Source organism: Sebastes umbrosus, chromosome 10 (assembly GCF_015220745.1).
Source record: "Sebastes umbrosus isolate fSebUmb1 chromosome 10, fSebUmb1.pri, whole genome shotgun sequence".
NCBI classification, from domain to species: Eukaryota; Metazoa; Chordata; class Actinopteri; order Perciformes; family Sebastidae; genus Sebastes; species Sebastes umbrosus.
The window spans coordinates 28,447,373-28,463,401 of NC_051278.1; the positions used below are offsets into that span (position 1 = coordinate 28,447,373).

The window sequence follows — 16,029 nt, forward strand, 5'->3', positions numbered from 1 at the left end:
GGTAGGCTATACACCTTCAAGTTCTGTAAATTATTAAATTATTCATATTAAGTTCTATGGATTTTGACCATCTCACCTGAGGCGATTGGTGTAAGTGTCCACACATGTCTTCATCTTGGCCAGCAGCATTCCTACAGAGGTCTGTCCCTCAGAATGCTCTTCGTCCTCCTCCTCCTCGTCCTGTCCTAGGTCTCCGTAGAGAGGCAGCATCAGAGGAACCAGGGCCGTGCAGGTGGAAATGGCCCTCAGCAGCTCCAGCAGCGCTCGATACAGGGGCACATGACGTGCCATATCCAGGACTGCAGAGAGACAAGAAGAAGGGTACAAAGTGTTAGACGCTCAAAGGATGAAGGGAGAAACCAGATCCCTAAAGCGCTATTACACTGTTAATACTGGTAAGCGTGCGTTGACATGATCCAGGACCTTCATAATCAAACATTTCAGTCACAGAGAAAAATCAGAAAAATCTGGAAAGAATATTGAAAATACAAACTGGCCGGAGGGTCGGCAATATCCTTAGTGACATATACAGTGTGGAGGGGGAAGAATGATGTTGAAGGTCTTTTCCTGCGCTGCCACTGGTGGCCAGATGTTATGTTACAATAAAACAGTTTCAGGCCACTAGTGGCAGCACTGAGCACACTGCTGTTGAGCAGCACTCCAATCAGTGAGCGAGGAAGAAATCCCACATTAACTTTGATTTGACATGGTTTGTATTGACTTTAAATGGAGAAAACTTTTCTCGGTCACAGTAAATCATATGTTTTTGTTACTTTGCACCTGACTAACGTAGTTTTTTCCCAACTTATAAGTCACTAAGAAGACTATCCATGAGTTTGTTGTTATTAACATTCTTTCTCTTAACATTTTTCGTAACATGTTTTATGAGCCATCAGGTGGCAGAGATATATAGATAGATATACAGATATACAGATAGATAAATAGATAGAGGACCAGTTCCTAGCTGTCCGATTTCTTGGCATCTCACGCCTCTGTGATTATTGGATCCTCGTATTGATGCTTCCAGACAGTTACACATGCACAATGACGCATATGCACGCTGTATCATGTTTCAGTTTGTTTGGGACCGGCGGCATGGCGGTGAGAAAAAGAAAAAAAAACGCTCAACAGCGTGATGGTAATAAACCAGAGGGGGTGTCCCCTGATGATGCGACACTGTGAATAAATCTGTGTTGAAATCAGCAGGATGAGAGTTAGTAACGTTATTTATATTAAATAGTAAAAATTTAAATAATCATAATCATTTAAATTGTGTTTTGTGCAAATAACCACTATAGATGACAATAGGAAAATAAAGTACAGTACTGTGTACACTATCATCCCTCCCCCGAAAAATGGGGCTCTACCAGAAGCTACGGTGTATTTCGAACACTGTAATTTACCATGCATATAATGTTTTTCATCTCTGGTTGTGTCAATGCTAAGATTGCAAGATTCCTTTGTTGGGTTAATTTTCAGCAATTGTTTGTCAGTTGGCATCCAGCAGCACTTGAACAGAAGCCAATCAAACACAAGGGTGTGTTGAGACAGTGAAGTAAGCGTCAAACAGGCGGACCATGAGAGCCGTATCATTTTCTGAGGGAGGGGGGCTGTCTTGTGTGTGGAGGAACCGGTGCATCCATGTACTTGCCTTGAAGTGCCTCTAAATAAACAGCTCTTGTTTGTGGCTCCCAGACTGTTTTACATTTATATTGAAATCCCCAGCTCCCTACTGTCCTTATCCGAGCATCTGCAACAACTCTGACCCCCAAGGGGCTTTAATCTGCTCTCAGATCCTTCAACCAGCGTCTCGGGATGACACCTAGCATGGAATCCCTCTAGCCGATCCCTTCTGGTTACGTCTATGTAATTACTCTGAGCATTTGCATGCAGCTCATAAGAATTCCTCCTCCTGCTCTGGGTCAATATCACACTTTTTCCCTACGTTAAATTCCAAGCAGACTCTAATGAAAGAGATAAGAATAAAAAGAAAGGGGCAGTACATCAAAAACACTTTTTAGATACAGGCCTTTTTTAACAAATGGGTAATAAACAAGGCTAAGTAGGAAAGAACACCGGTGAGTGCCAGAGACAATAGAATGCACTTGGGACCATCACAGAGCCTTTATTCTCCCTTTTTTTCTATTTTTCAGACATTGGAAAGCCTCCACTGTAGTGACATGTACAAAGAACAAAAAGGTGGGGTAACTAGGGGTTCAGTGTCTTGCTCAGGGACACTTCGACACGCGGACAGGTTGAGCTGGGGATCAAACCGCCAACCTTGTGATTAAAGGACGACCCACTAACTAACTCCTGAGCCACAGCTGCCCCTAAAAGCATCCATGTTCGAAACTTTGGACGGGCTAAAATGCAGTTTTGTGATCCCCATCAATGCATCACTTTCACATAACCCATCTCAGGAATATTGTTTAAGTTCCAACTTTTGATAAATCATTCAAATTCAACATGGTGGTGGTACAGAAACACATCGTCCAATTCAGTTACTTTCATTTCATGGAAGAATTTCATTGAACTCGCTTTCCTTGTCCTGCCCCTGTAAATATAGTCACACTACCATGAAATTCAAGAAACTCCATCACCAGTTGGAAGCCTGAACAGTGATACAAAGCAAAGAGTGAGGAGAAAAATCAGAGCAATGTTCTCTGAGCCACAGGACAAGCGGCCCAAAGAGGCCGGACATCCATCACAGCTACGACCATCTTGGTAGTGCTGACCTGCAGTCATCGCAGCGCTACGAACAGCGAGTCTACACTCTCTGTGATTTAGGGCCTTCTGGGGGCCGTACAGAGATGGGTGCTGCGAATAGCCATGTTGGATGCTCGGGCTGATTAATAGTTAATGGGGCCCCTAGACCTGAACGGGGAGCGCGCCTGCGATGAGTTAGCGTGGCATGTGTAAGGGCTGCTTGAAATAAAGGCGCTACTGTTGAAATTGAATGGTCTCCATGTTCGCCCCTATGGCTTCACCCGGTGTCGAATCAATTGCCTCAACAACATAGTGCGTCAGTAGGATGAATTTAAAATCAGGTCGTGAATCATCCAGAAATACACACAACCGCTGGTATATAAATATATATATTAAAGGCAGAATCGATGATCAAGCTTTGGATTTAGATTTCAAAATGTCTTCTGTAAGTCCACACAAAAACTCTGAGTAATGTACCGAGTGTAAAACAACAAATGTAAAATATTTTAAAACTAAATTAGACTAACGTAGAGTTGAATTTGTGTTACTTTACTCCCTTGATACTCTACCTCGCAGACCGTCTGCTTTCTGGCCGAATACCTGTGCTGAGTGCACATTGATATGACGGAAAAGGGAAAGTCATTTTCTTTGAATGAAAAACGAGTGCGCACCGGAAACGCAACCTGTAGTTGAAGCCACCCCCGTCAAGTGGATTGATAATGCCTGGACACATAAAATCAATTATGTACAATGCTCTGCCAATAGAACAGCTAATTCCCCCAGCGTGAACTACGGCAGTGGGGGAGGGGGAGGCACACACTTGTAGGCCTATAGCTACATGTTGCAAAATGACTTTTACTCAACCATGAAAGATTCATCACTTGACATGACTGTCTGAGTCATTCCACTCGAACCATAAAATACGCAGGTTGTGCAACGAACTGGCAACCAATTTGAAGGGAAGGGAGAATGTGACGTTGCCACAGTTCCACTATTGTCAGTCCTCACAGCTGTCAAGCCAGCAGCTTACGGAAGACTCCGGTGACGTGCAAAAAGTGGACGTGCAGAGTGCAGGCAGGCATCCAGGTTTATTACAATCCTGCGACAGCCATAGATGCCAGAGTTTTCCTTTTTTTTGTCAGAGAAATTGATTTATTGATTGCTGTCGGGCAACGACATTTTAAATATATATAATAAAAAATGTATCTATCAGCGCTGCCATAACAAACCCACTGAGACAACAGCCATTGGTCTTCAGAAAACCAACATTCTCCACATACTCACTTGCGTATTACTGCAATGGTCAATAAAAACAATAGAAAACATTCAACGGGTTACCACTGAGTCTCAACTCATGGGTGAACAGGAGAGCGGGTGCATGGGTTAGTTGCTACTAAAAGGGGATGGGTGTCTGTTGATACCCCAAAGGGAAGAAGGCTTTGAGCATGCGGGTCACACCAAGTGGGTGGCTAACACTCCGATTCAAGCTCATGGCTTGACAGTGTCAGGTCTTCCTGACCCCTCTGGGGCAACAGAACAGAGGAGAGGGTAGCTGAAATAGTAAGACTGTGACATGTCTCCGCCAACACACAGTCTGCCTCAGTGGACACTGTAGATAATGTGCATCAAAGCTAGACTATGTGGAACAACCAAAAAAAAAAATTGGCCCGAAGCTCTAAGCCATTTCAAAGGACAGAAGGAACAGTGCACTTGCTGCATTTTTTTGTGCACAAAAAGAATCCCTTTATAAACCGAGCTACTCAAGTAACTTAGTTTTGAGTTGGCATATTCTGTGTGTCTTAACTGGGTTAGGATAAGCAGGGAAGCAGAAAAATCTCACTTCTATTTGTTACTGTGACCCAAAAAAATCAGACTCCTGTCATTTTAGTTTTTAATTATCATCCGCACAAAACGTTTACTTGAAAGGCAGTTTGGACTTTCGTGTTAGATGAGAAAAAAAAACAATTTGATCTGTCAACCTAGGCATATGAGTTTAGTAGAAACTGATAATAACTTTTAGATGAGTGCAAAGAATTCATATTTAATAGGGATCATAATATATTTAAAAAATTTCGGCTGTTCGTATCTAGTCGCTGCTCACATCGGAGGCGCTGCTTAGATTCACTGACTGGATGATAATCACAGCTGCTGAAAGCTCGAGAGCATTTTGTTTGTTGGATTCTCGCGGTCATTAAAACATTACAGTGATCCAGCTTGTATCTGCCATCACATGCAATGAAAAAAGGTAAGGACTTAAAGCCGCGGTGGGTAGAAACGGAGCAAATATGATTATTATTTTTATAAAACGGTCACTATATCCTGACAGTAGCGCGTGCAGATGTCTGAAATTAACGCCCGCCAACAGCTAAATGCGGGTAAATTATTGGCGGTAAAATCGACCGGCCATCCACCACTTTGGCAGACAGGGAAAACGCTAGTGATGGGAATAGAGAACCGTAGTTGTCCGATTCCTTGGCATGCCATGCATCCGTGTCTATCAATTCCTCTTCGATGCTTTCTGACTGTTACGCATGCACAATGACGCATACACAAGCTGTATCATGTTTCAGTTTGTTTGGGACCAGACACACGGCGGAGAAAAAAAAAGCGCTTAAAAGCATGGTGCTACTATTAAACCTGAGGGGGTGCACCCTATTTTTCCCTGATAATTCTACACTGTGGACAACAAACCTGTGTTGAAATCAGCAGGAGGAGAGTTAATAACGTTACCTGTTAGCAGCCGGTGGGCAGCACAGTCCTGCTCGACTAAATAACGGAGCAACCAACGTTAACGGAGGTGCCATTACATTACACTATGAGGCGTTCAAGCTCTGCTCAGTAAAATGACCATTGGGTGAAGGTAAATGACAACTTTATCATGATGTGTTCAAATGTAATCTCGTAAAATTACGTTTTTGGGCGAGAAACTTGAATAAATCCAGTAGTTTGAAGGAGATGTTTTTACAGCGATATAAATAGATATTAGAGAGAGAATTACTACTTCCCTAACACTAGCTCTAAACAGCTTATAGTACATCATTAAAACTACGGATGCCAAGATTTTTTTTAATCAAAGCAAATATTTAAATAATTATAATCATTTGAATTGTGTGTTTTTATGCAAATAACCACTATAGATGACGATAGTAAAGTACAGTAAAGTACTGTGTGCAGTATCCTCCCACCCCCCGAAAATAGGGCTCTCCCAGAAGCTCCGGTGTGATTTGAACACCGTAATTTACCATGTGTGCAATGTTTTTCATGTAAAATATATCGAACATTGAATGACATCAGATCTAAAATGTTATTCCTTCATTTAGCGCAGAGATTTCAAAAGTGGCAGATAAAATTTCTGAGTGGCAGACAAAAACAAATATACTTACCTGCCACAGTGGCAGATAACTAATTATAACGCAAGATACAGCAGAGCTGAAATACGATACAATGGCAGAAATAAGAAGATTACTGCTCTGACATTTGAGGCCCACCTGATCAGAAATAAAGCAACAGGATGAGGGAGGTGGGAAGGAGAAGGAGAGAGAGTGAGACATAATGCTAGGAGAAATGAGCCGACAGGATCAGAACCCACTTTATGAACTGCAGTCCGACTGCGCTGAACCACTCTCAAGTACTCATTCATTAACCTCAACAATTCAGCATGGAGTTGGGAGAAACTAACCAGAAGTAACTAAACTTGGTGCTGACGTAGATGGTGATATAGTTTTCACAAGTCAGAGAAGCAGAGGGTGGTATAATTAGGAAATAAAAAAAACAGGGAGAGTGTGGAAGGGAGTTAAAGGCAAAAAGAGGAGCAGAGACAGCTCAGCAGGCATGGTGTCTTTGTTTCAGAAGCCACTCTTTGGAGATAAATATCTAACTGCGTGCACAGACCCCCACATCTTTCCACTGCCTCTCGCTTTGTCTTCCGCCTATTGTCGCCCCCTCCTCCTCCACTCTCCACAAGTCTGAGCAGAGCGCAGCTCCTTTTTGCTCGCTTTCCTCTTTTTGTTTTTGTGTGTTGTTTAGGTGGTAGCTGTACGGGTGTGTGAATGTGTTTGTGTTCAACCATCAACCAGCCCCCACAGCAGTGGGAGAGGAGGAGACAACAGTAAGCGTGAGCAATGTCGTTTCCCCCTCCCTCCTCCTTCTCTCCTCCCTCTCTCCCACTCATTCTCATGCTCCTTCTCCTTTATTGCCACGGCCATCAGGATCCGTCCTCCCTCCTCTCTCGCCATCATTCTGCTTGGTAATGCAAAGCACATTCCTCCCACGGAGACTAACTGGTGTTGGAGACCCTACCGTAACACCGCTGTCACTGGTGGTAGAAGCAGATCCATTTAGCCAAAGCGACTGTCTGGCTTCTCCGGCTGCCTTCGCCTCTCTCTACAGACGTCTGCTCCGTGGGATTTTACAGCTTTTTCCTCCTCTTTCTGGAATATCACCTGCTCGACTCGACTAAATCAGGGACGTGCCTATTCTTACCTAGCTCAGCGGAGGGACACTATTGGCTGATCCTACAGACATAATCTTAGACAGTGTTGGTAGGGGGGGCTTCAGTTATGGGCAAAAGGCTTTTTTGAAAGGCACTGTTCACCCAGAGGAGTAAGAAGCAAGCGCAGAGGACACTACACACAACGAGGGGGTGTGTAGATTTACCGATAAGCTGGGGAAGGAGGTGGAGTAGTTGTGTGGAGGAGTTTAAGCAAAGCAGTGACAGGGAACTCAAGAGAGAGAGCAGACGGAGAGGATGGGAGAGACGGTGGGGAGTCGGGAGGGGGCAAACGGGGAGAGGGTATCTCCTCGCCCCCTCAGAAGAGGCTGCTAACCTGCTGATAAAAAAAACAGACTGAAAAAACTTGTGAGGGGGGGAACTTAATCAGAGGGAAGTTTGGGGGGTGTGGGGGGGTTGTTGAACCTGACAGGTGGTGCTATTAGACTGGAGAAGTGACACAAGAAGGTTTTCACTAGCAGCGCTGCTGAGCACTACTACCTTCTATTCCTCTCTTCGTCACTTTGTCTGTCGCTTGCAGGCACTGGGACTGTGGCTACAGAGCCATTCTCCCCCCCCCCCCCCTCCCCGGGTCTCCACATATACCATGCCTTTAAAGCCGTGGTTTTCCAGTGAGGATCCAAAAAGCATGCCGGATGATGTTATCTTACACCTTAGACGCCTTAGGGTAAGCCACTTTTTTCTTTATACCATCATTTTTTTTTATTTGTCTGTCTTTTCCTTATTTCAGTGAATTTAGTGACATCTCTACTGCATGTTGACATGAGAGTTGAAGGGGATGAGGATGATTGTAGTTCCATTCACATATGAGCCAAGCAAAGAATGATCCTGTTTACCTTTTTTACTCGCACATTTCTCTCGGCGACGCCACCATTTCCAGTTCCATGTCCTCACGTTCTAAGACTCCTCAACAGGGAAGGTGGGAATTATGCTCAGAATAACAACTTACCCGGGGGGTTGGTCAATCATTAACGGCATGTGAAAAGAAGTGGGCGGGGGCTTTAAATGGTAGCATTAAATCATGCTTATTTTGACACGCCATTCAGCCTCACTGGTGGCGATTTAACAGTTTCATTGCGAGATAATCCAAGGATGAGGTTGAGTGAGAGGCTGGCGTCAAGCTCGCCGTTTTCAAGGAGCTCAGCTTCAAGATGTGGCAGGTCATAAACACTGGTGGTCACAGACTAATCTCCTCTCTGCCCTGCGTGGCCGTTGTTTTGTTCAATTAACGATCGATTTCCTTTTGGTGGGAGGATTACGTTGGCGGGGCTGTCCGAACACAGAGCTGTTTGGGACTATTTTTTGGTGCAAAAACTGGTAGACTAGCAGGAGGATGAGGACAAAATAAGCAATGCTAAGCCTTGAAAGCAGCGTGCTAATTCAGACCAAGTTCTGTTGTTGCTTTCTGTGTATGTGTGACAACTTCTGACATGGCTTCCACAATTCCCTTTTATTCCAGATAAGTATCCCCTTGCCAGGCTAGGTGAGCATCAAGGATCATGGGCACCACAGTCATCACCCTTGAGGATGTGCAGGAACTGGAGGTCAAGGAGGAGCAGGAGGAGTCCATCTTGGCCATGTTGGGGATCATTGGCACATTCCTTAACCTCTTTGTAGTTGTTTTTGTTTACATCTACACCACACTGTGAAGTGCCAAAGTAAAAGTTAAAGGATTTCTAAAAAAAGCCATCATCAGAAAAGACTTCAAAAAAAGGAAGGAAGCGAGCAGTCGAGAAGGAGAGGTCAATGAGAAAGTGACACGTGCTGGGGAAAGATGTGTGAAACGAACATCTCCCCCAGAGAGAGGAGGATGAAACTGGACAGACCGGATAAGGCTGAAGACGAAGAAGAAGAAGCCATATTTTCAAGTCACAGCCATGAGCCGGGGAGATAACGAAGGGCTGGAAGAGGAACGGGGCTAAACTGGTCCCGGGGTGAGGAGAGCCAGATGGACACTAGCCAGGACTTGACTGCTGGACTCATTGGAAAGATGAGCCAAACAAGACAGTCTTGTGGACATTTATTTTTCCTTAATTTTCAGAATGGTGGGACGGTGACCCTTCCATGCTACTCCCTCCATGGAGGGTTTTTAAGCAAAATGATTAAAATCAGAGCGAGAGAACTAAGAACTATGCTGGGGAGCTTCTGTGGAGACACTATTGGCTACCAAATTCAATCAGTCTTCAGGGCCCCTTTCCCCAGGAACATGGCTCCTGGTGAGCTCTGCTATACGGTCATCTCCTAAGGTAAATGATGTTTCAAAAACCCACAAATGATAAGCCATCAACAATAAACACATTTCCATTTAGGGGAAATATGTGCTACTACTTTATCATATTGAAGATGAATTTTTAGAAATGTTACCTCAAATGTCAAATGTCAAATGTGTACCCCTCCCCCCTCCCCCCCCCTCAAAAAAGGGAGTTATTTTTTTTTTATATATAGAAAATTGCAACTTGTCATTAAACCATGTAGCCGATTTACATGTAAGATGAACCTGGGCCTATCTTCTTTCTTTTTCTGCATCTGTCCATATCTTGAAGTTGGTGAGTGGGACGCAGGCTGGAAGATTCTCTTGATTTATTTGTTCGTACTCATTTCAGGGTAGTGTCAGCAATCCTTTTCCTGTATCAAAAATGTTTTTTTTTATAATTATTTGAATAAAGTCTAGATGTATTGTGCAATAGGGGACATTTGAACAATAAAAATTAGAACATATCAATAAGGATAGCCTCGAGCCTTATCTGTGAGAAACCCCCAAGGAGTGTGGATCCAGACTCAGATACAGAGGATACAGAGAGAGGATCATCACAGGGGTTATTTCATATGACTGGGATGGAAATAGTCAGGCTTCTCAGAACCCGATTGGGAATCAAAAGGCATTATGGTTGTATGTTCGTAATCATATAAAGCCCTGCTGGCTGATGCATGCTACATCCTAATGGTATGGAAAGAAATCTTTTCTTGCCAGCTTTAGCTGTACAGGTTATTCATGGCACACGAGAGGAAAAGGAAGCGACGGGTGCAACCAGAGTGGCAAACGTCTTCAATCCAATCCAACATGCATGTTTAGAACTCCTTTTCTGTGCATTGAGGTCAAGCACTTTTGTCAAAACTATTCTTTTCTTACCAGGCTGGGAACATCTCTGAAATTGCAAATGAAAATATTGAACAAACAACCTGAAGTACGAGGTTTAAAATCAACACTTCCTGCTTTCATTTCAAAATAAAAGCCCTTAAGCGTTTTTTTTTCTGTGGACAGAATTCCTTCATTTGTTAACACAAGGCTTTTATTATGAAATTTATGCCGGACAGTGTCGTAGAACATGCAGTGACTTGGAGAGTTCCGTGAATGAATATATAGTACGGGTTTTAATTGTGGATTATTACTATTATTTACAAATTACCACACGCTTCTTAACCTTTCTCTGTCTAAAATAAATATAAATGACAAACGCTCCTGACGTTCCCAGTGTGGACAAAGCGTTAGACGTTTCTTCTTTCGTCTTGTTGTGCAATAAACAGAGCATAGAAATAATTCATTCACCCACTACAGGCTCTTCTGATTTGAGAGAGGTAGAGGGGGGAGGGGGGGCATCTGGTTTCCCAGTTTTTCATTACAGGCTTACTTCATAGGGTCTACTTGACATTTATTGACAGCTCAGAGCAGGCCCAGGGCAACTGGCTCTTATACAGAAGGTGGTCCGAGAGCCCCTAGCTTTCATTTGACTGGGTGCACCGTGACCTCAATTAACAACATGCAATGGGCCAGTTAGTGCAGTATTATGTCAACTGAGTGGTAAATGCATGGATTTTAAAGGATAAATGTGTCATCATTAAGGCTATGCTTCAACTGAGCATGTGGCGATACATCATCAAACAAGGGGCTATAAACCTCATATTGCACACACACACACACTCACGCATGTAATCGTGTATCAGAGGCATTTACCAGATAATGAGGAGCAATTACAACACTCACAATGCTTTTAATCAGCGGTTATTTAATTATGAGACCAGGGGCGCTTCAGCACACACCAGCATGCACACATAGAGATACTCAGACTGAAACAACCCAGCAGCATTAGGCACAGAGAGGTGGCACACACACATTCAGCTGTAACCGGCTCTGTGCCGATAAGCGGCAGCACACAATGCATGGGGAGGGTAGAAAAACACTGATGCTAAAATAGTCACGTCTCTTACTTCATGGAATCAGCCTCCTTCAATAGGCCTTGGACCTGTTGAGGAAATACCAAGCACCGCCCACCAGCCGGAGCACAGCCAATAGGAACGCTCTCTCTGAAATGACCTGTGATTGGTCAAAGTCTCCTGTCACGGACTAGATTTTCTAAAGCCTGAAAACAGAGCCATGAGGAGGAGCAGAAGTCTAGTTTTCTCTCAGAACACTTGAATTACAATATGCTGAAAGGTTATTATGGAATTTTTTGCCCAGTGATGCCAAAACCTTTCTGCCTACTGAAGCTTTACGAGTCAGTCGAAGTTCATTATTGACTTTGGCAATAGTAGTTTTTGTCTTAACTCAAGGTCAACTTTCTAGCTTTTTCAAAAAGCTTTCAACCACACCTCACTGTCTTCATTGGAATATGAACTGATGAGATTAAAGCTTCACAAAAAGCTAGTAAGCGGACCCTGGGTTAATATTTTTGTTGTTTTACTTTATTGTTTCCTTTACATTAATGGGGGAAATCATACTGAAATTGATAACTGCCCATAAGCTTGAAAAAACAAACCAACAAAAATCTTTTATTATTTTGCCATAATATACAATGCACCCCCCCCCTCCTGTGAATGGACTAAAGCACTGTTACTTTGCTCACTCTGCACTCTACAATGGCAGTTTTCACATTTAAGCCACAGAGAGTGAAGAGAGTAGTTTTAAGCGCCACTGCAGCCAGACTACAAAGGGTCAGCCCAGCACTAATAACCGGCAATTCCCCGAGGAACCGAGGCAGGATATAAAGCAATGGACTGACCTGACCCTGAACAGTGCTAAAGCCCACTGTGTGTACGGAGAGCTCTGCTGGAAGCTCAGAGGTGTGACTGACTAAGGGAGCAAGGGGTTACCTGAGCATGTGCAAAATAAAGCTGGTTACAGCTGCACCAGACCACATTTAACCCACAGTATTATACCAAAACAGTATCATATTATACTGTACTGAAGACAACAAGCTCTTATCAAAGAGGCCACGCTGATTGGATGGTGTCTCTTATACTACTGGGACTTCAGTGTGTGATTTAACAGTAAGACGTGCACAACCTCAGCTTCAGTCTAAGACGCTGTAGCTCCATCTGCTGTTTCATTTACCAAAAATCCGTCATCTCCACCACACACATACATAAAAGCACACAGGAACATGCACACACACAGCTTCCCCTATAATTCAGAACTAGATGGAGGCTACACTGCAGTTATCACTGAGATCAAAGACCACAGTCATCCAAATCCACTATCTCAGCATCAAAGGCCACCAGCTGGCAGGCCAGACATCAACAGACGAATATCAGTGGGTCAGATCATTAGATGGGATGTGGACACTCCAGAACAATGAAAAAAACAGTCTTTGCTAATTTACACACTTCATATGTGGTGAAGATGTGCCGAGGAGGCTGTGCGCCACAGCGTGCACTGAAGGCACCGTCTGATCGTTGCATTCAGTTCGTCTATGTATTCTGCATCTTTCTCAAATAAACCATAAATAAATGAATTAAGTCGTGTTCACTGCAGCGATTTCACACACAAAGACCATATGAAAACTAAAACCCTACTTGGTGATATATGCATAGTATAGGAAGATATTCCTGAAAACTACTGACATTGCAATTCTTTCATGCTACTTGATTTTGGATTTCTATAACCGATGATATTTTCCAACAGCTCCGGTGCGCTCCCCAGCTGACCGTGAGTGTCGGTAGTACGGACCTCTCCTCTGCTGCGCTCCGGGGTGCAGACAGCACTGATGAAATATTAATCGGAATCTAAGAGCCACCCATGAATAGCCTAAATACTTCATTATACAGGTCTCTTTTCAGAGAATTGGGAGATGTACTTAAGTGATTCCTCTGCTGTAATATCTCTCACTTAAACAGAACCGTTTCTTTAATAAAATAACGGGCTAGCCCACCGCCATCGGTAGCACCGTCACACAGTCACTTTCTTATTCTAATCCATTTATCTAACCTTTTAATAGCTGTTGAGCTTTCAGACCATATGACACAGACTTCATCAGCAGATTGATTTTGCTCAATTTTGAACATCTGCACATCCAGCCAATTGCTGTGTGACTGTTGGATTGAGGATTGATAGTTATAGATAGTTGTAAAGTTACAGTAATTGTTGGACGCCTGTGGTCATCTGCTGGTTTTGTGACCCATGCTATATTTGTCACTGGAGTTTCTCCTGTTTTAGATGGTTAATCCCCATTCAGGCACAGAAACACAAGTCGTAATGAAGCCGCTATACGCCCAGTGCAATAGAGGGAATGAAAAAAGTTTTCAGGAATGCAATTTTGCTCTCATGGATACCTGGTCACCAACCAGTGGTAACCGATGTAAAATGCGGGTTGCAGAATGGAAACGGGTCCAAGTGTTCTCAGACTTGCTAGATGTCACAATGCTGCCTCTTTTAATTGTGTGCGTCTTACCCTTCATTTGTAAAAAAAACAAAAAAAAACAGGGAGCCTACCTGAGTCATTGCGTAGGTAGGAGGACATGGCGGGGATGAGGCAGGACTGGCTCAACAGCTCCTGCAGCACCGCTGGCAGCGCCGAGCTGTTGTGGGCTCTGCTTTCTGCTGAAGAGGCGTCGGCACCTTGGCAGCTGCTGGAGCTCGCCGGGTTGATGTAACTCGCCAAGACCTAGTAAACAGAACAATATATACATACAGTGAGACAAATCATTAGAATAAAACTTGTCCACGTTGTTTAACTCTTGGCCTCAATAGGGACATTTTTGGAATTTCGATTTTTTTTTATAATTTTGTCTGTGTTAATGCATACAATTAGGCAAGGTTGTGAGTTTTCAAGTTCAAACTCATCTCTTACAAAAAGTCTATAATAAACAATGTAGCCAAAATACACACTCAAAATGTCCCCATTGAAACCACAAATTTTGATCCCACGGCCATTATAGTGAAAAAAATCATGCATTCTATTATATCAGGCTTTCATTCTAGTAGTTTCTATTATTTTCCACCAGATTGAGCCATTTCCTCATATTTGCCCCATGGGATGGTTTCTAGTAGGGGCATTCAGACCGGCAGATACGGGTACTTTGCAAAGAGTCAAGGCTGTGCCCCCTTTAGGGGATAAAAAAAACTGAAGATCCCACAGACTTCAATACAATTTGAAGTGCTTGGATTGTAATTTCAGCAAGTTCGTATGCGTTCATCTCTTTTTAACCAAACGTTTGTTTTATACACATGTCTAATAATTATTTTGCGACCTTGCCTGAACCTGAGCGTTCACGATACCTTAATAAATGAAGGTTGATCACATCGTGTGTGTACGTGTGTACATGTGTATGTGTACAGCTAGAGAGATAGGCTTTGTGAAGCCACCATAGTTCTAAAATCTCGCTTTAAAAATGACGTGACATTGATGGGTGGACTTACCTGCAGTAGACAGGTGACGTGTTCCTCTTCTAGCCGTTGTTTGGTGAGGGCCTGCTCCACATCCCAGCCTGAGGCTGTGGATCCAGTACCAAAACCAGTTCCCTTAGCCCAGTACAGCTGCTGCTCCTCGCTGGTCCCCCCACCGTGACAACTGGATATCTGCGGCTGTTAACACAGACATGAGGTAATGAACAGGGTTAGAAGGATGGGTTTGGAATTTCTGACCACTTTATCTCATATTTTTTAGGTTTCCCTTATATATGTTTTTAAGGAAAGTGGTTGCCAGTGTATTAAAATGGTGGCTGGGATACAGCTGTTGAGATACAGTTACTCTATTGGGCTTTTATTTTGAAGGGGTGGGGGAGGGGAGAAGGGGAGAGAGACAGAATTTCGTCAGTTTGGGGTCCATTGGGAGGATATTCCATAAGAATGGGGTATGATAGGAAAAGGCCCTTTGGCCTGCTGACTTCGTTCTCACTCTGGGGACAGACAGGAGTCCTGTATTCTGAGAGCAGACAATCCTGATTGGAGCATAAGGTTTAAGGAGATCAAGCACATAGGAAGGGGCGTGTCCATTTACAATTTAAAGTCTGATCTGACATGGATACGTAGCCAATGAAGGGAAGCTAAAACTGGTGTAATATGACCTTTTTCATAGCATTCATTTTAACATGTCATTGCAGAGTGAATATGTGTAATCAGTAAGGGATAATGTACAGCGAGCAGGTCATTATTGTGAAATAAACCCCTACAGGGCGATGCCGCACATCTTACATCACCCTGACGAGGTTTATTTCACAACAATGACCCACTAGCTGGACATTATCCAGTTTATTACACAGCTACTTACTTAAGAAATCAATAATTTGACACAAACGGTCCGCCAGAGTCCGACATCAGAGCTGCGTCCATTAGGGATGCTAATTTAAAAAAAAAAAATCTTAACCGATAACTGACCCTTGTTAACCCATTTTTAACCGTTAACCGACAAGATTAATGCGTCGCATGCAGCGGTGCGCCAGCTGCAGTGTATGAGCACAACAGACGACTGAGTCCCCAGTTCACCGTCAGGAGAGCTACGATGCTGCGTTCACTGTCTCCAGTTGAACACTGTGACTAACCAATCAGAATTGAGTCTTCAACAAAGCCGTGTAATAAATAACATTAATTATTGCCCTGA

At 43.5% G+C, this 16,029-nt stretch overlaps 1 protein-coding gene across 5 annotated transcripts in view; it reads right to left on the bottom strand.

Annotated features, from left to right (window-relative positions):
- The window catches only part of birc6 (baculoviral IAP repeat containing 6), a 103,292-nt gene that overhangs the window by 20,196 nt on the left and 67,067 nt on the right, over positions 1–16,029 (bottom strand). For all 5 annotated transcript variants that reach the window (XM_037782723.1, XM_037782722.1, XM_037782721.1 and 2 more), the window contains exons 63-65: positions 14,850–15,014; positions 13,923–14,094; positions 77–299 (exon numbers count right to left, since the gene is read on the bottom strand). In XM_037782723.1, coding sequence (XP_037638651.1) covers positions 77–299; positions 13,923–14,094; positions 14,850–15,014 — 560 coding nt within the window. The remainder of the gene's footprint in view (positions 1–76; positions 300–13,922; positions 14,095–14,849; positions 15,015–16,029) is intronic.